Genomic DNA, 23,726 nt, shown 5'->3' with positions numbered 1-23,726 from the left:
TTTCTTTAACCCAGGTTTCGACTTTATTTGAAACGAATTCCTTCTTGTAGCTTTTTTCCCCAACAGAAGCACCGAGATGTTTATGCCCCTTTGCTGTGATCTTTATAGACGTACCTTCGAATGTGTCGAGTGCCGTTTGATACATTTCGGGTTTTACTATCAACCATGACTTAGAAGGTTCTGGGTAGTAGCCGATAGTTGGACCGAGTTGCGTTAGGTCATCCCACCACTTGCGTAGTGCAAACAAGTTTACCAGCACCAGTGATGTCGTCAGCGTACGCGACTTGTTTGGTATCTGGTACGTTTCGGGAGGGTGTCAGTCAAGGGAAGCAAAACATATGCCGTAGAGAGCCATAGCGATCGGATCTCCTTGTGTTGTACCTTCAGAAGACGACAGCTCTGCTCCTCCAATCGCAAACAGACGGACGTGGTTCGAATAGCAGTTGGTAGCAAACATCGCCAAGGTTGGACAAAGGATGTTAATGTTGTGCATCATAACTTCACGATTTATGCTGTTAAATGCATTTGAAGCGTCGACCAGTAGAACACCGTCTGTGTTCTCGTCGTTGTAGATGTCTGCCATCGCGTGCACTGCAGCCTCACATCCACCCAGCTGACCAGCGCACAGTTGGAGATTGCCAGCTGCTTCTTGTATTTCATTCCTCAGGAATGTTGTAACAGTCTTTCCAACGATGCGTCTAAGAACTTCCCCGATGCCGATCGGTCGAATGCCGGGGTTCTTATCCAAAGGTATCAGGGTGCACGATAAGAACGCCTCCATGTCCCTACCGGATTCTTTGTTGCATTGTTCAGTGCACATGATTCTCGTCATCCTTGCAATCGCCTTGCATAAATCACTAGAACGATCACCGAAGTTTTTTGACAAAAGGATACGTTGCCACATTTGTGCATCGATCTTGGAGGGGCCGGAAGAACCTTTTGTTTTAGCTGCCATACTTTTTATGAGTTCTTCATCGATGGCTTCAAAAAGCGTGGGGTCGATTTTGTTGAATGGTCCCTGAACAATCAGCTCGTCAATCTTTGGTTGACCTCTAGGATTACATACATAGTAGAAATAAAGCAAAAAGTAATGAATGGAACAATTTTAGTCGTCTAGAAACCTTTGTGCACTAACTCCAAACAAAAGAAAAGTGTCAATATTGCAATTATAATTTTTTCCTGCTCAAAATAATTCTTGAGAAAAAAAATATGTGTGGATTTGTGTATTGAAAGTTTTCATTTGAGTTGATTTCGTTTTGAGAGTTTGTTGTTGCTTGATAAATTGTTTTCTCGCTACGCAAGTTTCTGCGTAGCTAGCCCCTGTATCTATAAGGCTGGAACACCGGATTCTTCCAGTCGTTTATAGACTTTATACAAACTAAATCCCATATTATTATTTAGTATTATTAGTATTACACGCATTATAAACGACTCCAGTCTATATAAACAGCTCATAATTCAGACCTCGAATTCCCAAACATCAAATGGCCGTGTTTGAATAGAATGAATCAAATTTCCAACGAACCGTCAAATTATCTGATCATCTACACTCTTTTTATAAGCATATGGGAAAATCAAGTCGAGGCTCTAGCAAAATCTCATTTCCAGCCTCAATTTATGCTTACATTGACTTCGACTTGTTGTTTTTCTTTAGCCTCGAATTTTTAAGTCAGAACATTAATTCGGCTCAAAGTATGAAAGTTTTCTTTGTAATCTTTTGTCTAAGAAAGCTCAAACAGCATAAAAAATCCTTTAGAAACCCTAACAAGTTCTAAGTACTTCTATACTATCCTATAATCTAGCGAGAACAAATTTCCTTGGGATTCATGCTAGAGAGAAGAAACTGAGTTTTCTTGAAAATTTGATAATTGAGAAGAAGGGATTCGCAAAAATTTAAGGGGGTTCGTGTTTTCTCGACAATTTGAGGGGGTCCGTGTTTTCTCAAAAATTTTCTCGAAAATTTACAAGGAGTCCGGGTTTTCTTAGGGTCCATCCAGCTGGATGGACCCTGGCCAGGGTCCGGTCCGGGTCCTGGTTATACAGAACGGCCCCCAGAGCCGATAATTTTTTTTCTTGAGTTGAGAAAAAATCTGTTGAAAAAGCCAAATTTAAGTAATTTCAGAAAGGCAAGTGAACATTTTTGTAACGTCTTAGACCTAATAAAAAATCCCTGAAAGTTTCAAATTGTAGAAGGTTTACAAAAATTGTATGCCCCATGTACGCCATCATCACCACCCAAGGGCGGGAGGTGTATGACATCATTTTGTATGGCCGAGGAGGAGGCTCTCGGGCCCCAAAGACTGATTGGGCTATTTTGCGCCCGCGAATTTCTAGAAAATTCTGTCGAAGTAAGAGATCATCCGACTGAAGTACACTCACGAGAAGGGAGCTGACTTTTTTTGTTTTTGGACCAACCTGATTTTTTAACTGTATGGTCTGTCTGTTTTTGCTTCTGGATAAACTTTATCGATGGCAGCCACCACTGAGGTACTAAACTGCCCGTTAGGGAATGCAGTTCCAATGGAATGTGATACTGAAGATTCAACTGCAGAGGAAGACATCGATAAAACGTAAGAATGAATTTGGCAGTTCCAGAAAAATAACTATTACCGTAAGTTGGTGTAATATCAACATCCCTGGTCTAATTCCGAGACAGGAATAATATAAAAGTTTGAATAACTGATTGAAAAAGGATTTCCTCTCTGTACTCTGACCACTAACAACTAAGCAAAGAAAAACAGGACGTCCTAGAAAAACAGTTTCAACCTTTAACTATCAATTTCAGCTGATACAAAGGTTATCGCTATCGGAATTAGAAAAGAGGTGTCTACATTAGACCAAGTTATAGTACCCCCCTGTGGATAACAGGGTTGTTGGAATTTTTTCACTAAAAAAGTGAGAATCACTAAAGTTATGGGAAATTTCGGAACAAAAATTATGCAATCTTGAGCCATCCACCCCTCTTATGCTAGCTAATGGGGTGACGTTTCCATGATCAGATCTAAAAAAACCCTGGCAGTATAGACCAAATCTCCTATATCAAGATTACGGGATTTGGAGTGCCGGCCGGTTTTACTTTCGATTTCAGCGGTTTCACTTTTGATTTTAAGCGCCAACATCTTAGCAATGAGGTACTTGCCCATAGTCAGTGAAGTCAAGTTTGAAGATATTCTTTATTAGAAAAACAGTTAAAAGCAGTCGAAACGCAATTTACCTTACCTCCTGAGTTTGTCTTTGTTAAAATATTTTTCTAAAATATAACAAACCTTTGTCATGCTGTCTAATAGACCTTTTCGCCTTTACATCCGCCATATAGACCTTTTCGCCTTTGCGTCCGCCATATTGAATTGTATGCAAAAATTATGGTTACCGAATTGCCGTGGTGAAATTCCCTTAGAAAGTATGCAAAACATATGCAAAAAGAAAGTATTAAATAAAAACTTACATGCATAATTGGCATTATATTAAAGTGTAATCTTGTAGAAGAAAGATTGAATTTGCTTCTCTTGAAAACTAAAAACAATTATATTCACTCATCTCTTAGAACAAGCACTTCAAAAGACCATAACATTAGACAGAATCTCAAACTGAAAAATCACCCGCGAAGGTAAAAAACAATCCTTATTCGGCTGACGGCAAATTATTCTCCTGGGAATAGAGCCGCCAAATGATCAAATCAAAAACATTGATAAAGTGTGACGTCATAATTACTGCTTTCAGTTTGCGTGTTTTGAAAGTTTGATGTGTGTACTCCGTCTTCGTGGAATTTCTTAATGGCATGAAAACAGAATATGCAATGTCTTTAAGAACAAATTCCTAAAAGGCTTTTGTTGTTCTGTAAATATTTCCTTTTGGATTAAGAAATTCCATCTTTTATTGTTCTAATGATTATAATATTTATTTGTAAGATGCTTTGTTGTCTTTTTAATCTTTGTGTAAACTTGCATATGTTTTGCATACATTCCAACTAAATCCAACCACGGCAATTCGGCAACCATAATTTTTGCATACAATTCAATATGGCGGACGCAAAGGCGAAAAGGTCTATTGAATTGTATGCAAAAATTATGGTGGCCGAATTGCTGTGGTGAAATTCCCTTAGAAAGTATGCAAAACATATGCAAAAAGAAAGTATTAATATAAAACTTACATATGCATAATTGGCATTATATCAAAGTGTAATCTTGTAGAAGAAAGATTAAATTTGCTTCTTTTGAAAACTAGAAATAATCAAATTCAAATAATCTCTTAGAACAAGCACTTCAAAAAACCATAACATTAGACATAAACTCAAACTGAAAAATCACCCGCGAAGGTAAAAAATAATCCTTATTCGGCTGACGGTAAATTATTCTCCTGGGAATAGAACCGCCAAACGATCAAATCAAAACATTGATCTGAACCCGCTGAATGTGTGACGTCCTAATTACTGCTTTCAGTTTGCGTGTTTTGAAAGTTGGTGTGTGTACCGTGAGATTGGGTAACTTGCATCAGTGGAGGCTAACATGCATAGCCCTCAAATGAAAGACCTGGCTAGTCATTAAAATACAAAGTTAAATCAAAACAAAAATGGTCGAGTAGAGCTGCGTAGTTGTATTTTGATGACCAGCCAGGTCTTTTATTTGAGGGCTATGCATGTTTGCCTCCACTGATGCAAGTTACCCAATCTCACGGTACTCCATCTTCGTGGAAATTTTTAATGGCATGAAAACAGAATATGCTATGTCGTTAAGAACAAATTTCTAAAAGGCCTTTGTTGTTCGGTAAATATTTCTTTTTGGATTAAGAAATTCCATCTTTTATTGTTCTAATGATTATAAAATTTATTTATAAGATGCTTTGTTGTCTTTTTAATCTTTGTGTAAACTTGCATATGTTTTGCATATTTTCCAACTAAATCCAACCACGGCTTTTTCGTTCCTGTATTTTTGCATACAATTCAAGATGGCGGATGGAAAGGCGAAAAGGTCTATTACAAAAACCTCCAATCACTACTTCTCCGCCATTTTGTTTCACTTTAAATGCCGTGTTTTAAAATTCCTTAGCTACATTATATGTACAGAAAAGTTTTCTCCAGGTTTTTTCAATCCCAGGATTAAACTATGAGGGCGGTTCCGCCCGCTTATTTTTCTTTCGGCGTTGAGCGCCCCGGGGATACTTAACAATAAAAGAAATTTTAAGATTAATGTTGAAAAGCATATTTTTTCGATAAATTTAGGCGATACTAAACAAAAAATATGGTGGTTTTAAACAAATCTTTGACAAATTGGCGTTTCTTTCTGTCCTAATATATGCAAATCACGCCGAAAAAAGAATATATTTCCGCCTTTACTTTCACTTTCGCTTTTGTGTTACGCGATTCCAATTGGATGAATACCGCTCGCTAACAAATTCTTATTGGCTGTTAAGTCTTTAGCTTAGGGATTCTGATTGGATCATTTCCCGCGTCACGGTTGAATTTTGATTGGTTGAAAGTTTCTGAGAGTGAATTCTGATTGCATGAATACCTGAAAAGTAAACAATAGTATGTAAGTATTTTTCTTATTAAAACCTAAAGATTTCCAGGGGTTTTTATTTACTTTGCATGATGATAATTAAGCCTACAAAACACCAAGAAAAAAACCCAACATAGAACAGGTGTATTTTGTAATGTAGAATATGATACGTGAATCTTTTTGAAATTCTATGTCAGGATTTTTTCTCAATGCCCCGTAACTATGCCCTGGGTACCCGTTGCTAAGACCTTATGTTAAAAACGAAAGCAAAAGTAGTGATTTTCGTAATACCTCAAATATTGATACTTGACTGTACTGATGTTACAGGGGTTTGTACAAAAAACGAAACATAGATGGTTTTCCAAATCCCCTATTTGGATTGAACCAATAAGAAATAAAACCTTTCCATGTTTCACTTTTTTGCACCTATTCTTCAAAATGAAAATATTTAAGATTTCAAGTTCTTCTTTTATTCAATGATTTTTTACAGCACTTTGTTGACAATCTAACCCTCGCATCAAATTCCCGCTTTCTTCAGGAAATTGAAGATGGGAAAAAACCTAAGCCACGGATCACAGATTGAAACAAATATATGAATGGGTGGGATTTTACAGCCGCCCGTCGTGCAAGGCACTGAGAGGCCACGGGTGCTAAAAAGAAGGGCCGTTTGAAATGCGGCAACCTCATTGGTGGAAATTTGATAAACAGCTGCAAAGGAGCGCTGGGAAGCAATCAGTAGAAGAGACCACTCTTGTTTTTGTTGCAGATTTCTATAGAAAATTCTCTCAGGGATTACTTGTCAATGTAATTGTACACATGTGTTGTGTCAACTTGTCAGCATTGTATTGTTGTAAAGGAAAAAGCATCGAATAAAGCATCTTCTGAAAATTCCATTCTTCCCCATAAACGCGAAAATGAAAAATAAGAAACTTTCGTTTTCTAATTGTCTTTTTAATCTGCCATGAAGTGTTATAAAATTCCTTATTGAATGATACGGTCTCCTACTAAGAGGTTTAGAAAATGACGTAGAAACAAGAAACTGTAAAAATCGATTACAAAACCTACGTCACAACCACAGAGTGCTGACTTTTAGTTTTAATGACTTTGTTCTCACTTGTTTGGTTTCCGTAATAAAAAGAAAGTTATTATTGTGAACTTTGAATATACTTTAAATTGAGGTATTTTCACTAACTGACTGAGAGGCCCCGGGTGCCTAAAATAAGGGCCGTGTGAAATGCAGTTAAATTTCATTGGTGGAAATTTGATGAACAGCTGTGAAGGAGTGCCGAGAAGCAATCAGTAGACTAGAATAGACCACTTTCGTTTTTGTTGCAGATTTTGATATAACTTCTCACACAGTGACACGGATTATTTGTCAATGTGTTCAGGGGGGGGGGTCATGCAGTTATTATATAAACACTATGACAATTACTACCGTGGTGGTATATAAACCAAAATTTGGGAAAACAGTTACTCCACCAGTGGACTAACTGCAACAAGGGTGGTGCCTAAGCCCAAAATTGTCGATTTTGGGAGGATATGGTGTACTAAGTGATCACATTTTTCAATTTTTCACTTAAAATTTTAGGTTTTTAAAAATTCCGGAAGCAAAAAAATTCAAATCATTTTTTTCAAAAGTCAAAAAAAAATCACAAAATTTTTTCTTCAATCAAGGCATGAAAGATATTTTAACAAACTTGGAAAATGGTTGAGATATTTAACTTTTGAATGGTCGTTAATAAGACGTACCCAGTAAAATGGTATCAAAAATGAGGAATTCAGTGAACAAATTGCCAAATTGGGCATTTGGAAAATGTCCAAAATTGCAGTTACTCCACATAGTGTCAAGGAGTAACTGCAAGACCCCCCCCTGATGTGTTGTGTCAATTTGTCAGCATTGTATTGATACAAAGGCAAAGATAAAAGGGGTAAGACTAGCCTAGTATCCTGATATCCTGATATTATAGGAGTTTTAAGTCTATCTATTTCTATCCATTTATTTGCATAAGCCTAACAAAGCTAATATCGCAAAATCTAGACTGCCAATGGGGTCTTTGAAAGATACAAACTATAATAGAAACAAACCTTTCACTGTGGCACTAAGCATGCTTGAAAATACAAAAGAAGACTAAGAACAAGTGAAGCCATTTCTAAATTTTATCTAATTATAACCAGTACTTGGGCCATGCCGGAATGTTGAAAATGATAACAAAATGTTTTTGAAAATTGTAAGGAAGTTATAGGACACAATTGTAAATAATTCAAAAGAATTAGTAATTGGATCACCTTGACATTCTTCCTGTCTTAGTTTTGAATTTATTGTTCAACTTGGAGAGGGAATTTTGTAAAATTTTTTACACTAAGCGGATAAAAAATCTGAGGAAATGGTAAAAACAAGTTGAAATTGTTTTGATGAAAGAGTTTTTCTCAGAAGGAATTCTAAGACTTAAGTTAGTTTACGTTTATGATTTGTGTTTTTGGTTTAAACAAAAGCTCGCTTTCATGCAAAAGGTATTTGGTATTGCTTCATTTTTATAGTTTGATATTTAAATTTTACTATGATTGATTTCTGGAACTAACTTTTTTACTCATTTATCATATAACTTTTATCCAATGAACCAAATTTGATAAATGACCCAATATATCACCAAAATTGAAAATACTATATCTTCCCCTTTCCAGAGAAGGATTCAGTTTGCTAAAAGTCATAGAACTTGAGAAACATTTTTATGGTGGACCTGATCGGAAACAAATATTTCTTCAAATTCTCTTTTGCTCCTTTTCCAAATTCCAATCTTCTCAAAAATCAACAATACTACAATTTTTTGTCCTAGAACAAATTAGCTATATACTATTACCGGAGCCAGTCCCGAGACGGGTCTTTTGTATCAAAAGTTAATATCTTTAAATAAATGAATAGACAAATAAATAAAAATTAAAATATTTGTTAAATATCACACCTCACAACCTCACTCACAGAAAGACGACAAGACTTCGTTCAGCTTTTGATCTTTCAGTGCTACTTGGTCCAGGGTTAATATGCGACTCGCACTTTCACCTCTCAGACAAGCAACAACTGATCGGATCAAGATGAAGGGAAATCTTGCGTCGAATCCCGGCAATCATGACACTCTTCATGCAATTTTGCTTATCTGAGATTTTCTCAGAAAGTCTATTTAAAAATATTGAACATTTGCGGGAAGTTCCGCCAGTAGCACCAAAAATCAATGGTGTGAAAGTCCACCTCTCAATTTCCTGGATTCGTTGGTTATAAGCTCTTTTCTTCTGCTTTTCAAAGCTTGCTAATGTAGTTGAAATCCTTTTCCAAAATCAAGCAAATAAAATAGCTGTTTAAAAATTTAACAGGTTAGCGTTGAATTGATATTGACATATTGAATGATAATTAATATTATTATTACAACAAAGACAGTTTCAGGCCCATGTAGGTCCTAAACCGGTCTAACAATACTGTAAATCTTTCTAATGTACAATTTATCACAAGGACTGCCTCACACTCTCCATTTATAATCACTGTCCGACGACAGTGCTTTATTTCTCACATCAGCTATCTTTCTTAACTCTTTTACTCTATCCCTCTCCATTTTAGTCAAATCATCTGTTATACTGATCATGTCGTACTTGTGAAGTTCTTTCAATCATAGTTTCTAGAGGGGTCAAGACCCCCCTTAGGTAAGAGGACCCCCCTTAAGTGCTAACCCCTCCTTAGGAAATTCATTTGAAATTTCACACCCCCTTAGAAAATCAGTATAAATGAAACGATTGTACAAGAGTCATAATTAGGATAGATGATTAGATGGTTAGATGATTTTTGTTGAATATAGACTTCTATTTACAAAGGAAAAAGTTACTTGTTTAGAAAAGAAAGCTAATTTAGTTTAAAGCTGAAGACATTTTGCAGGTTTGAAACCCTTATCTAAGAAGACCACCCCTTAGGTAAGAAGACCCCCCCCCCTTAACTGGCAACCCCCCTTAGGAAAGTCATACTTTTAACACCCCCTCTTGCTTTTGGTTCATCAAAACCCAAGACCCCCCTAAATGTAAGGGGGGGGGGGTAGAAACTATTTCATTTCCGTCATTCTCCTCATAAATTTGTATTTCACATGTCCGTCATTGAAGATAACTTTTATTGGGTGCAATCTAATTTTACACTCTTTTTCCAATTCAGGATACATAAGCTGGTTGAGTTTTGATATTGACATCTTCCAGCAGTTCATTTACAAAATGATGTATGTTTTCATTTTCAATTTCTTTTACACTGTGGATAATGATATTTGAGTTTCTTGATTGTTTCCTTTGTTCTTCTACTTGCTTTTCTACTTTTTGGACCTACCCCGGTGGAGGTCCTATAAATTAACCTTTGTCCGTTCGTTCGTCTGTTCGTCTGTTCGTCTGTTCGTCTGTTCGTTCGTTCGTTATTAGCTTTCCTCATGATTGGCTCGTTAGTTTTTTCTGATTTTTTGCACAAAGATGCATAACTATAAACCCTCGAATGTGACGGAGCCCGATTTTCAAAAAAAAATATTTTTGGGCCAATTTGGGCCAAAAACGGCTAAAAAACGGGTTTTTTGGACTTTGTGAAAAATTAGGTCGTTAATTTTTTCTGATTTTTTGCATGAAAGTAGGGTACCATCGTAGGTAAAAGATGGCTTAAGCGAATTTTTGCAAAAAAATTTTGTTGGCTCAAAAAACGCATGTTTATCTATAAGAATCACTATTAATAAGCATACATCAATGTTCTTAGTCAAATTACTCAATTTTTTTTATGAGATAGATGTTTTTTTTGCTCACGAGGGCTTACTTTTAAAGAATATATGTGTTTAGACATGAAATTTTGGTTGTTTGGCTTGTTTTTGTAGAAAAACTGGCCAAATTCGATATTTTTTTATAAGCACACTATCAATTTCTTAGGTATTAGCGTTTCTCGAGATCGGCTCTTTCATTCTTTATGATTTTTTGCACAAAGATGCATAACTATAAGCCCTCGAATGTGACCGAGCCTAATTTTCAAAAAAAAATTTTTTGGGCGAATTTGGGCCAAAAAACGGCTAAAAAACGGGTTTTTTGGACTTTGTGAAAAATTAAGTCGTTAATTTTTTCTGATTTTTTGCATGAAAGTAGGGTACCAGCGTAGGTAAAAGATGGCTTAAGCAAATTTTTGCAAAAAATTTTTGTTGCCTCAAAAAACGCATGTTTATCTATAAGAATCACTATTAATAAGCATACATCAATGTTCTTAGTCAAATTACTCAATTTTTTTTATGAGATAGATGTTTTTTTTGCTCATGAGGGCTTACTTTTAAAGAATATATGTGTTTAGACATGAAATTTTGGTTGTTTGGCTTGTTTTTATAGAAAAACTGGCCAAATTCGATATATTTTTATAAGCACACTATCAATTTCTTAGGTATTAGCGTTTCTCGAGATTGGCTCTTTCATTCTTTATGATTTTTTGCACAAAGATGCATAACTATAAGCCCTCGAATGTGACGGAGCTAGATTTTTGGAAAAAAAAATTTTGGGGTAAATTTCAGCTAAAAAACGGATAAAAAAGGGTTTTTTGGACTTGTTATTTTCTGACTTTTTTCATGAAAGTAGGTAAAAGATGGCTTCAGCAGATTTTCGTAAAAAAGAATTTTTCAGCTCAAAAAACGCATATTTATCTATAAGAATCACTGTAAGCATACATCAATGTTCTTAAAATTACTGAATTTTTTGATGAGATGTTTTTTTGCACTCGAAGTCTTGAATATGAAAGAATTCTTCAAGAGTATGAAATTTTGGTTTCTAAACGTGTTTTTTTATAAGAAACAAACGACTAATTTTAATAGATCGTCACTATTTGTGTTCTGAATGATTGTTTAATGGTCACGCTTATGTAGATATCAATTATATATGTGTTAAATGCATAACCAGGTAGGTCCATAAAAGTATCACTTGTTCACTCTGAATCAATTGTTTGATATTTGTGATGCTTAATTCTTTGTGTATTTTCGTGACCTCAGCAAAACTTTTTATTGATTGACCCTTCGTTTGGTCATTTAGAAGTTTGGCATTTACTGCATCTTCAATTTTTGCTGTCAATTTCTTTTCCAAGATGGAAAATTGATTTTGGATGAGATCGGTGACCTGATTCTTTTCTTTGTTGTACTCCTGGCACCTTGATTGTAATTCCTTGATAACAACATTAAGCCTCTTTCATTTTCGCTTTTCGCCTTGATAATGCCTTCACACGCTGATATTTCTTTGTAACTAAGTGTACAACATTTGATTCTTCCTGATTGATCAGTCACCTTCTTCTGTAGCTCTCTATCAACAGGACAACAATTTATGCCAGGCCTTTGTTTAGAAACATTTGTAATAAGTAAGTTGGTAATCCGGTGCATGCACAATGCACTGCAATGCAGTGTTCTCTGACATTTTTGACACTCGATCCTCATTTTTTCGTTATCTTTAACACAATCCTGTTCGCTACATTGGTTGGTTACATTTTGAGTCTCATCATCGATCAAGATTTTGGCAGGTGATGTAATTTTTTTGTTGAAATTTGGCAGTTTTCCTCATATTTTTGTAGATTTGTTAAGATTTCTCCATTTTTGAAAAAATCGAAGACGTCAAATATCAGGACTTGAGGTATAGCTTTGCACTTAACGTAAGCAATGTCAGGTTTTTGCAAAAAAATCAAATCAAAAATGCTGGAGTAGAGTCATTAGGCTGGTTGGTGCTGGTTGGTGGATTGTTTGGTATACAGTTTGTTATACAGGCCAATTTCTTAAAAACTATAATTTAACTAAAGATGAAACTTTTTACGCCATTCTGTGGCTTAGTTTGAAAGATCCTGTTCAAATGATTATATTGAAAAGTCAATATTTCTCACTGGCGAACGATTTTAAGAGAGCAAAATCGTGATGAATTTTGATGGAGGACTTTCTTAGCTATTCACAACTAATCTTTTATTTCACTCACAAAGCGTACTTTTATCAGAATCAGACTTTAGTTGAGATATGGTCACTTTTGAAAAAAATGCATTTCATCCATTTTTTCATCTTTCTGTTTATCTTTCGTCAAAAAAGGAGTTCTATGCGATGTCTTCATTGATGTCAGTCTGGTAATTTGGTTTCAAAGTTTGACGACACTGGAATGGTCTCTGTCTTTTTATGGCGCAAAAGTAGTCTGCTAGGTAGCTCAAATGTCGACCTACCCCCACATTTTGACTAGTTTTTTACTAATTTATTGATTGTTGCAACTCGATTTTCTGTGTACAAAGGTACTTAAGATATTGTAGTTTAAGCAAGACTACTCATTTTTGTCCTTTTTATTTTAACTTTTCAATAAAGCTCTTTCATTTTTTTCAGAAAATCTCTTTTGACATAAAATTGACGGTTTTTCAAGCACCCCTACGAAAATGTGTATTTTTCAAGTTTGATGATCGCTTGGATGCAATATTTCATAGTGTGCAGAGGGGTCCAGCCCAAGCATTTTTTCAGGGGGGGGGGCTAAGGAAAATAAGCCCTGGCTAAATTTTAGAAACCCCCACCTTCAAGAAATTTTGCATGCAGATTTTCGATAAATTTATTGCGCTGCAGGCAAAATTTTCTTTCAAGAGGGATAAAAACCTACCCCACAGCATAGATTTTTAACATAATTTAAAATATCTTCAACCTATCTGCTCTGCCCCCACTTCTATTACACAACACTCAGCCCCCCTTAGAAAGCAAGCCCCCAGTAATTTTTGAAAAATACAGCCCCCAATCAAGCAAAATGGTTTAGCCTCCCTCTAAGCTCAGGGGGGGGGGTGCATTCTATGTATTTTCATAGATGGTAGAATAAAGGTTTTAAAGAATATAGCAAAAGGGATTTTCTTTAAAGTTTGTATTTTTAATTTTCTCTGGGTTCAAAGTCGCTCGACTACTAACTATAACTAACCCAGTCCCACCTACCGGCCCACTTACTTTAAAAGTCAGAGAAAGGCAGAGATAAAAAGTAGGCTTCATAAATTCAGATTTTGAGATCACACACCTGAGTAAGCAATTTTTTATACCTTCCTTGAATTTATTTTAAATAGTCTCATCTCTTTCTAGTACTCAAAAACCAAAGTAATTTTGTCTATCCTCTATCCTTTTGTTTTAATCCGTAAACTATTTAAATTTTTTTCAGGGGGGTCACACTGGAAAATTAAAGCATGCTTTATTTCGTTGTCATAGAAACAAGTGATTAAAGCAGAAAATTTATATGTAATTTATATTACCGCTTCATGCTTTGTTTATTTCTTTTGAAGTTCTCACTTCTTGCTGCTTTAAAAATTATGGCGCAGTTTCGACCCCACTTTAATTTTACTTTAGCTGATTGTAGAGGATTTTTATAATAGGTCCATTGTTCGTTGGGTAGATAAAAATTTGGATTTTTTCCGCACATGCAGTATGAAAAAGAAATCAACAAAAATTTTTCCTTTCCCGCCATTACGAATAGAGGCTTTATTTATCTCTCAACCCTTGTTGCCGCCTTCTGCTTTAATTTTTCGGCTCCGAGGAAACCTCAATATTTTAAGCTTCTCTTAGAAAACCTTTAAAAAACAAGACAGTCTTGACCTATTTATTTCGGTTTCAGTTAAAATTTTGAGCAAAAATTGCAAATGAATGCAACCTAACCTACTGAGTAGGTTAGAAAAAAATAATTTTAGATGGGAAAAATTAGCTTCATTTCTCATCCAAGAGTTTCAACTCTAGCCCATATTTTTCAATTTGACAATCTGTATGAACTGAGCCCCTAGAGTAAACGTCCAAGAGGGATGTGCAACATTTTACAATGTTTAACATTGCTCTCTTGCCATCAGCTTATCGGAAATGAGTCAGAAAAAGATACTGTAGGACTTGTAGGACAGAGTAATAAATTTCAACAATATTTGATTTTTTAGAGCACTTGCATTGTCCAAAAAGGAGGAGGGTAACAAAGCATATGGGAGTAAAGAATACAGGAAGGCTATCGAGCTTTATTCAGAGGCAATAGGTAAGCCTATTTTGATCAAATCTCTCTCAAAGTTGATAAAACTTAGAAAAGCAAATTGAGAAATTTCAATAGCATCATAATAGTATTTTGCTTACTTTATTAACTGGAAGCTTATGGGGTTGCTTATGGTTCATTATAATATAATATGACCTACCTACTTCTTGAAATTGATGGATTTTTAATCCAAGCCTATTGGAAATTGTCTACTTTCATACAAAACTGATTAATCTAATTAATATCAAATACCTGAATAATACTTGATTGAATATTTAGGTTTTTTGTCAATTCAATTCTTTTTTTTACTTAATTTCCTAGATCTGGAACCAAGTAAGGCGGCATTTTACGCAAACAGATCGGCTGCATTAATGATGGTGGAAGAGTTCAACAAAGCACTTGAAGATGCTCGAAAAGCCTTCAATTTGGATAACAAGTTTATCAAAGCATACTTAAGAGCAGCCAAGTGTTATATTGCCACTGGACAGACTAATAATGCAATGATGACACTACAAAAGGCCAAAACGCTTGAACCAACCAATAAATCAGTATTGAGTGAGGTCAGTGAGTAAGATCATACTCTCGGGTACCTAATAGCCAGGGGGTTTGGAATAAGCAAGGGGGTTGGAAAAAAATCTCAAAAATTAATTAGCGGGATTAGCGGGCCCGACCCCGGCTATTAGGTAACCAAGAGTACCTGATCAACTTTAAAGTTATACTTATTCTGGTGTCTTATTTCTGGTGTCTTGAATTATCTTAAACTAACTGCCTTCAGGACAATTGTTTTGGTTTTGATTTGCCAATTAAAATGAAATTCACTGCCCTGTTCTTTACTTATAGCTGAAAAATGTTCAAATAATGGCGGATTACGAAAACCAAAGTGCGAATGCTTTTGAAATCAAGGATTACCGTAAAGTAAACTTTGTGATCTCTTTAAAATCTTTTTTTCTCGGAGTGTACTGAAGTGAGACCTACTCCCGCAATCGAAGCCTTCCAAAGGATCATGTTTTGATAGCTATGTACCATAAGGTTAGGCTCCCCCTACCCATTGGATCCTTCTCTTTTATTGTGTTCGTTTTTTATGCATTTCTTCTTATGTTGTTTAGGATTTAGAAAATTTTTCACCGCCGTTCACATTATGTAAAACTCAACATTCCTCTACAAAACTACGAGTCAAATTATTATATGCCGTTTTTTTCATTTTTATTCAGAAAATAAGGGCAAATAATGATAAAGACCTATGACGGGTCCCTAAGTTTTGTTTTCTGGTCATGGAGGGGCTATGGCTGATGGGGGGATTTAAACTTTAGATGAGGGGATTTATTATTATTTCTTTTCAGATCGAGTTTTGCATGCGTAAGCTTTTGGAATATGCACCAAGTTGTTTGGGCTACAAAGGATTACAGGCAGAGTGTATGGCCATGACTGGAAAGTATAGTGATGCTCAAATCCTTGCTAAGTAAGTATCTATCTAAGTATCATGACCAAAACAAAACATGGTGTGGTGTTTATTCGTGTGTATTTTACATGTGTTGTTCAATCAATCGCCAAAAGTGATCCCCAGTACTGAGTGTCGGAAGTATAGGTGTGTTAATATCCATTTTTTTAGTCACCTTTTTGGTTTGATTGAAATCCAAACTTACAAACAATGGAAGGATATGTATCATCATTGATTATCACATTAATATTTTAGTGACATTTTGCGCAAAGATCAGCACCATTCCGAGGCTCTATATGTTCGTGGCTTATGCTTGTATTATCAGGTAACACAGAAAACTTATAAGTAATTACTTTATTTTTGGCTATTATGAGCTGTTAAGGAGTGGGGACACGAGAGATTCTTTTGAGCTCCATTCCAACAACTTCAGTTTTTCTTGCGTCGCCACATAGCAACATATGAAGCTGCACGCATCCCTTCTGATATGTTTTGATATATAGGGGCTGGTAATTGTGTATAAAATTCCTGTCTGAGAGTTACCCCAAATTTGGGTTAACCTGTTTCAACTTTTTTATAAAAAGGTTTACAGTAGTTTAGAAATTCAATGATTGTATGAACCTCTAGTCATAAAAATTTTAAATTCAAATTTAATGAAACATTATCATAAAAATCTCGTCTCTGCACTGCTTTAGAATTTTTCATGATTAGCTAGTACTTGGCTTTGAGAAAAAGATAACACTTGTTATGATGGAATCGACGCTTTGGATAGCGCAATTCGATTCATGACTTTTTAAATTTGGTTCAATGAAAAAGAACTGTTCAAATAAATTCAAGTGATGTATTCTAAAACAATGACTTTAATTGGAATCACTGATCGAAGTGAAATGAAGTTGATTACCGGGTAACCAACAAAAAGTATTTGTACAATTATGGCTAAATACATGGGTAAATTTAGTATCCATAACTCATCATACTCATCATATTTCTGGTTACCCGGTAATTAACTTCATTTTTCTCGCGCAGTTCTTTGTTTAGTAAATTTTCACTTTGGTTTTTCAGGATCAAACAGAGAGAGCTTACAAATTGTTTCAACAACTGCTTAGAACTGCTCCGGACTTCAAAAAAGCTAGAGAAGCTTACAAGGTACTGCTATTTAAGTTTTCCTCTCACCCGTTCAATCATTTTATGAGAGCGATAATACGCTCTTCCTCAGTTACTTTCTTTGATTGCTGATTTATTGCTTCAACTTCTTTACAAACAGGGTAAAACTTATATATTGCCAAAGTTCAATTCCCCTCAGGGGGGGGGGGTCAAGCAGTTAATACACGACACCTATGACAATTAGTACCGTGGTGGGTCCTTTTCTGAAATTTGCAAATTGCAGTTAATACACCAGTGTATTAACTGTCAAAAGGGGTGGTGTTAAGACAATTTTAGAACTCAAAAAGTGTATTAACTGCCTACCATAGCTTGGCACTTTCTATAAATTTTGAAACTAAGCAACCATGCAACTGGAAAACCTCAAAATCTTTTTCTGCTTACTCAAATTTTAACTGTTGCATTGCTTAGGCAACTTTCTGGCAAGGGATTTGCACCCCGACTTACAAAAACTTAATTTAAATTTTCTAATGACATAAATCTGTGACATAAGTAGTCTCAAAACAGTTAAAATCCCTTGTATTGCATCAAATTAACGGGAAAATAAGCGGTGGACCTGCATGGGACGGTTTGTCGGCCGCTGCAAACTCACTTTGGGGGTGGTGTATATATTTAATGGGTCAAAAACAGTTAATACACAGTGTACTAAGTGTCAAGGGGTGGCGGTCCTTTTGAAAAATTCATTTGGTAGTGTTGTGTATTAACTGCTTGTCCCTCCTTACTCTTTATTTCCACTCAATCTGATGAAAGAGAAATTAGTTGCAGTACTTTCAATTGATTCTTAAACTTTTAATTTCAGAAAGCAAAGAATTTGGAAGCAACGAAAGAGGAAGGAAACAAAGCTTTCCGAGGTGGAGACTACCAGGAAGCATTGAGGCTGTACACAAAAGCTTTAGAGATCGACCCTATTAACAAATCTACAAACTCCAAATTATATTGCAACAGAGCCACAGTTAATTTCAAACTAAAAAAAATGGAAGATTCTGTAAAGGATTGTACAAGTGCCATAGAATTGGATCCTTCCTATCTAAAAGCTTACTTAAGGCGTGCCAAAAGGTAAGCTTGATCACTTCTCTACTTCTTTCGATTGAAAAACTGATGTAATTTAAAAGCACAGATCATTTAGCATCATTATTGCTTTCATCTTCTGTATCTGTAGAGTTGAGGTATAGTTAGAGTCCGAAATTATATTCAATTTAGATTAACGTGACAAAACCTATGGGTATGACTCGGATTTGCGCATAGGTGAAAATTGTTGGTCTTTTGATCGTCAATTGTTCGACTTGAATATGCGATTTCTGGGTACATATTTTAACTATTATAAGGCCAAAACACTTTAAGTTGCTGGATCTAGGAAATGTAGAGCAGAGATTTTACTTCTAGTAAAAACAATATCAAAAAAGTGACGTCACGCGAAACTAAAGATCTAAAGTAAATTGATTTCGTCCTTCTTGACCAATCAGATACGTGTAGTTATGTAAGTTTAACAATTGAAATAATAATTCTGAAAAATTGATCTCGCGTACACAGTAAGATTTCTGAACAAAGCAGAGTCCTATCGGTTGATAAGATAGCTCTTTTCATTATTTTCAGTTACATGGACCAGGAATTATACGAAGAAGCAGTGCGTGATTATGAAAAAATTACCAAAATGGATCACAACCATGGTATACAATTTATTTTCTCAGCTACTGACATTTTTTTCGTGCTGTTTTTTCAAACGTTCAATTAGTTTGAACTCTTACTTCTCCTCAACCAACAAATGGTTTATCATTGACTTTTCTAAAACGTTTTCTTTCAAATTGTTATGTTTTGCAGAGTATAGGCGTCTATTAAAAGAAGCGAAACTGGAGTTGAAAAAGAGTAAACGAAAAGACTATTACAAAATTCTTGGCGTTTCAAAAACAGCTTCTGAACAAGAAATGAAAAAGGCGTATCGAAAAGAAGCCCTCAAACATCACCCAGGTATCTAAATATATGTTCTTATTATGGAGAATTGATAGGCGGCTCGCTGAAGGATCATTCAGGAGTTGCAATTAATGGTTGAAATTTAGTGAAGATGCACATTGACACGATAATAATCACAACCTCGTCCTCATGCCTATTCTCGTTTTTTGATTGACGAGGAGGAGATTACTCCTTGACTACTAAAATTTTTTATCGTTTGTAGCATTCTTGCGATCAAGCAATGTTTGTTTTAACATTTCGTACCATTACATTAGAGTAACAAATCTCGTTATTTTGATGTTCTTATAAGAGAAACAGAAAAGAATAGAAATATTTAACGATTGAATGATGTTTTTTTATTATACAAAAAATATATTTTCTTTTGTTTTGCTCTGTCAAAAGATATATTGTTACAAGTAAAACAGTTTTCAAGAGACTCAGTTCAGTTATGTTGTATCAATCGGGTTTGTACAACCTTTCGAGATCATGTAACCTTTTTGAGGGAACGAGACCGGGGCTAAAACTTACCAGATAGCATCCAAATATAAATGCCGTTTATGTTTGCTCTAGGATCGAGGGTGTAAAAATCATACTCATTGAAGTCGATCAGGGGTAACTCTTTTGTGGTATTCAAAACATATGTCTCTGAGGGAGTAAATGACGATATGGTGCCAATAAGCTAATTGTAAGGGAATCAAAGCTTTACTCGCCGCTTCACTAAGAACCTTCACTTCTTCTGTAGATCGACATTCCGATGCAGATGAAGAGAAAAAGAAATCTGAAGAACAACTCTTCAAAGATGTAAGTATCGTGCCAACTTAAAATAGTTCCATAAGGACAGCTATCGCTTTAACCTTTCGAGCATCTTTGCAAGGAAATTTCGGCATCATTGATGACATCATTGCCACCTTATGACGTCATCGTTCTTTGAAATTACCGAAAATAGAACCTCTAACATTTTTCACTTTCTTATTTTTTCTCAAATTCCGTGCGGCCGCTCCACGTGGCGTTTATTATCATATTTCTTTTATTTTTGGAACACATGAGCATTTTTTACCAACTACTGGTATTGTGTATTTGACAGACTGGGTAAAAGTTGGTCCGGCCCTTTTTGCCTAAATCAGGCCTAGGTTTCTGTATCTAGGGATTGGAAAATGCCATTGACTTTTTTGTCAGGTGTTGATAATGCAAGCTTACAACCGAAATTTCCGATTTTGTAAAATTCCAAATTCCAGATGATTTTAGCAAAATTCTCATTCTGGCATGTAAAATACCAATCAGACAGGTGGCCGAACCAAATCATCTCCGATTATGCATAGATACTGAAATTTTCACCAGTCAACCAGTTCAAGATTATAGCACTATCAATCTTGAGTTTTAAGGTGGGAGCTGCGAGCCCCCCTCCCCAAGGTTCCCCTACCCTAGTAAAAAATAGGAAGATGCTCGCGGGGTTAATAATTGGTTCGATACTGTTAATCGGGTTTAATTGGGCTGATAATCATGAAATAATTATTTCACCCAGGTAAGTGAGGCATATAACATATTATCGGACCAACAAAAAAGGGCACGTTACGATAGCGGACAGGACCTCGACGATCACGGAATGGATTTTGGTAAGAGATTAATATTTTCACTGTAAATCTTCTTTACTGTATTTCAACAATATCGCACGGGTATTTGGGAAAGTAGGGAAGGCTATTTTTTAGAATTTTGAATTACCTCAACCTTAGTTGAATGGTATCTTTTTCTTTCAAGAGAGCACGCTTACATTCCTGTTCCTCAATCTAGTACCAAAAAGTAGGTATTAGCGAGACACATAATGAAATACTCCTACTTGGATACTGTAAATAATACAACTTAACCTTTTCACTTTATTTCTCACAGACTTTGACCCGAACATTATTTTCCAATCGTTCTTCGGCGGTGGCGGTGGCGGTGGTTTCGGCGGAGGCGGCTTTCCTTCGCATGGAAGACAACGAGGTAAGATTAAACAACTATCTTGTATCCCGTTTGTAAACTAACCAGTTTCGTGACTGAAAGATTCTGAAAAGGAAACTTGGGTGCCCAATAATAGTTAAAAAAAATCAGTAACGTTTATCAAAAAAATAATGAATTTATGAACCTTCACCCGACCTAGGAAAATAATTACCATTTTGTACAAAGTGAAATTCAGTTCGGTGAGTGCTTTTGTTTTGACTTTTTAGAAAATTTTAAATTGATGTGTCTACTCTTACCCTATTTTTCTGTGAACTCCTTTTTCTAAAACTTAATTAAACTCAAGATATTCCTCTATTCCAAACTCTTCACTTTCTAATTAGATTTAAAAAAGTCAAATATGCCTAACAACGGATTGTTAACAACCCTTTGTTAGGTACGAGAGGGTACATTAGAAGGAAAGAAGTTAAAAAGGCACTTATCAAAATCTTCGTCAAATATCTTTATTTTCGTTTTTTTCTCTTCAAAACTCTGACTTTCGTAGCATCTTGTAACGAGTTCCAAATATAGAAATATAATTAAAGGGGTGTAGTAAGGCTTGCACGTGGGACAATAAAAGAAGCGTAATTGAACGAGATTTTACTAATTGTCATTAGGTGGAGGAGGTGGTGGCTACCCTGGCGGATTCACTTTTTCGTTTGGCTAAAATCACCATGGCAATGATCGAGCTTTGGATCAACTCAACGACTTGTGTGGAAAGACATTTGTACTTTAGAAAGTAAAAAGACCGTAATATTTTAAGAATATATTTTGACTAAAAAGTGATATTCATTCTAGATTTCTTGTCTGAGATTTTCGTTGAAAAAAAGGACTTTCTTTTGGTAAAAGACTATGTTACAGGCAGAATTGTCAATTCAACATTAATGATCACATGAATTCCTAGGGCGAAACTGAGGTGTTTTTAACTAACCTTGTTTTAACTAATTCGATCCTTAATTTACTAAAAACTTTCCAGACTCAGAATTTTTCTTAAATTGTTCTCTTTTTTGGCATTTTGGGCCTCAGTTTTTCTATAAAATTAATTTGACATTGGATGGCGAAAGGGTGTCAGGAAAAATGTCCCTAGGAAATACATTATTTATATGTTTAACTATAACCGACAAAGGTTGTCGATATCTTTATTATATAAAGTTACCTTCAGGGGTTTCAGTATTTAGAGCGGTTGGTGAAAGTAAAATTGAGAGCTATGAAGGTAATACTTTTGGATTATTCAATATTCAATTTATATCGTGCTGTGTTCACTTCCCAAACAAATTGAATTCAGGTCGCTCAAATTTCTTAAGGTGGGAGTCACATGAAACTTTGAGATTTGGTGGAAAAATTATCGACTTTCAGGAGTTTGGGCGTTTCATGACCTTATACCCTTTCTAAACATACCTTAAAAATTTTAAGGCCGTACCATTTATATTTTCTGAGATATTTTAAGGCTTTTTCTAAACCCCGGTCTCAAGTATTTTCCTTAGCAACGAACTAGTCATATTATATTAGGGTTGCGAAGCAATCCTGACTCCACCTCAATTTGCAAGTTGCTAGCAAAATAAGAGACACTCTGAAAATCCCTAAATAGACCCGCCGCCCCCGCCTACCGCCCTTTTCTTTCCCTCTAGTTCTTCTAGTGTAAATGGTGCCTTAATAAAATCGAACAATAGTCGTCGAACGATCAAACATTTTTATTCGAATCGTCTGTCGAAATCAAAACATAACAAGACGACTTGAAGTCGAAAATTTCGCCTAAAGTTTAAACTGCATGGGAAAAAACAAGAAGTAGAGATGGAAGCTAATCTGAAGTCTACTTTACATCGAGCCTTGATGAAACAAATTTATATGAACAACGAGGCTCAAAATCTCTAAAAAGATAAGATCAATTTACGATCAATGGTTATTTAATTCTTAAGGGCTCTGACCATAGTCCAAAAATTAATTTTGGTATTTGAACATAAAAGTTATATTTCAGGTACCTTAACACTTTTAACAAAGAATTGCCTTTATAAATTGCTTTTTAATCGAATCCCTTAAGAGTAATTTAGAATTTAATTGCAAAAATGACGTTATGAATTTTAAAAAGATGTTAATAATATGTTGCATCACCCTCTTTTACAAAAAGTGCTTAGTTTTAATGGGTAATTATCTTTTTTGTTTCAAAATTTCTTTACACTTTCTTTACCGCAAAGAATTGAACTATTTTAAATTTTGCGGAAAATTTTTCTAAAAAGATGTGTCAAAAGTTATTACTGTTTTTTTAAGCAAAATCCGGATGAAAAATTGATGAAAAACCACTATTTTGAAGATTTCGAGACAAAGAAGCATTTACAAAAATTTTCCGCAAAAATTTTTATTGTTTGGTAAAAGATACACCATCTACTGCGAAAATGTTTTCAAAATGTTTTTTCTTCGCCGAAACTAAGCTCTTCAAAGTTGAAATACTCTTCCTCGCAAAAGTCTTCATTTTCTTCTTCATCAAATTTTTTCAATGCAATTTTTGAATTTTCAGATTCAAGAATAGTTTGTCTAACAGAAAATGTAAAACATGCCATAGTTTTGTTGGTTACATCAGTCAGAAAACACATTTTAAACACGACAATTATGAAAAATTCACTATGGTCAGAGCCCTTAAGAACTAATAACTGAAGGGCATATCACCAACTATAAAGAGTTAAGTGAATTTTCGCCATGTT

At 35.2% G+C, this 23,726-nt stretch overlaps 1 protein-coding gene across 1 annotated transcript; it reads left to right on the top strand.

The window, feature by feature from the left end:
• The first annotated feature begins 2,330 nt into the window (after positions 1–2,330).
• LOC136810948 (dnaJ homolog subfamily C member 7-like) lies at positions 2,331–21,816 on the top strand. The gene is made up of 14 exons (XM_067067536.1): positions 2,331–2,570; positions 14,428–14,519; positions 14,835–15,073; positions 15,354–15,428; positions 15,854–15,972; positions 16,207–16,276; positions 17,011–17,094; positions 17,909–18,165; positions 18,703–18,776; positions 18,928–19,074; positions 19,799–19,857; positions 20,579–20,669; positions 20,941–21,036; positions 21,648–21,816. The coding sequence occupies exons 1-14, from the start codon at positions 2,470–2,472 to the stop codon at positions 21,695–21,697; spliced, it is 1,554 nt and encodes a 517-aa protein (XP_066923637.1). The 5' UTR covers positions 2,331–2,469; the 3' UTR covers positions 21,698–21,816.
• Positions 21,817–23,726: the final 1,910 nt, after the last annotated feature.

This window comes from Clytia hemisphaerica, unplaced genomic scaffold (assembly GCF_902728285.1).
Source record: "Clytia hemisphaerica strain Z4C2 unplaced genomic scaffold, Clytia hemisphaerica genome assembly, whole genome shotgun sequence".
Taxonomy (NCBI): domain Eukaryota; kingdom Metazoa; phylum Cnidaria; class Hydrozoa; order Leptothecata; family Clytiidae; genus Clytia; species Clytia hemisphaerica.
Note: the sequence above shows the minus strand (reverse complement) of the source record. Positions and strands in the feature narration are given on the sequence as shown.

Excerpts from the sequence above, each read along its gene's own strand:
- LOC136810948 (XM_067067536.1), top strand. The coding sequence starts at position 2,470 with ATGGCAGCCACCACTGAGGTACTAAACTGCCCGTTAGGGAATGCAGTT. Across the intron at positions 15,429-15,853 it reads AAATCAAGGATTACCGTAAA|ATCGAGTTTTGCATGCGTAA; the intron begins GTAAACTTTGTG and ends ATTTCTTTTCAG. Across the intron at positions 15,973-16,206 it reads GATGCTCAAATCCTTGCTAA|TGACATTTTGCGCAAAGATC; the intron begins GTAAGTATCTAT and ends TTAATATTTTAG.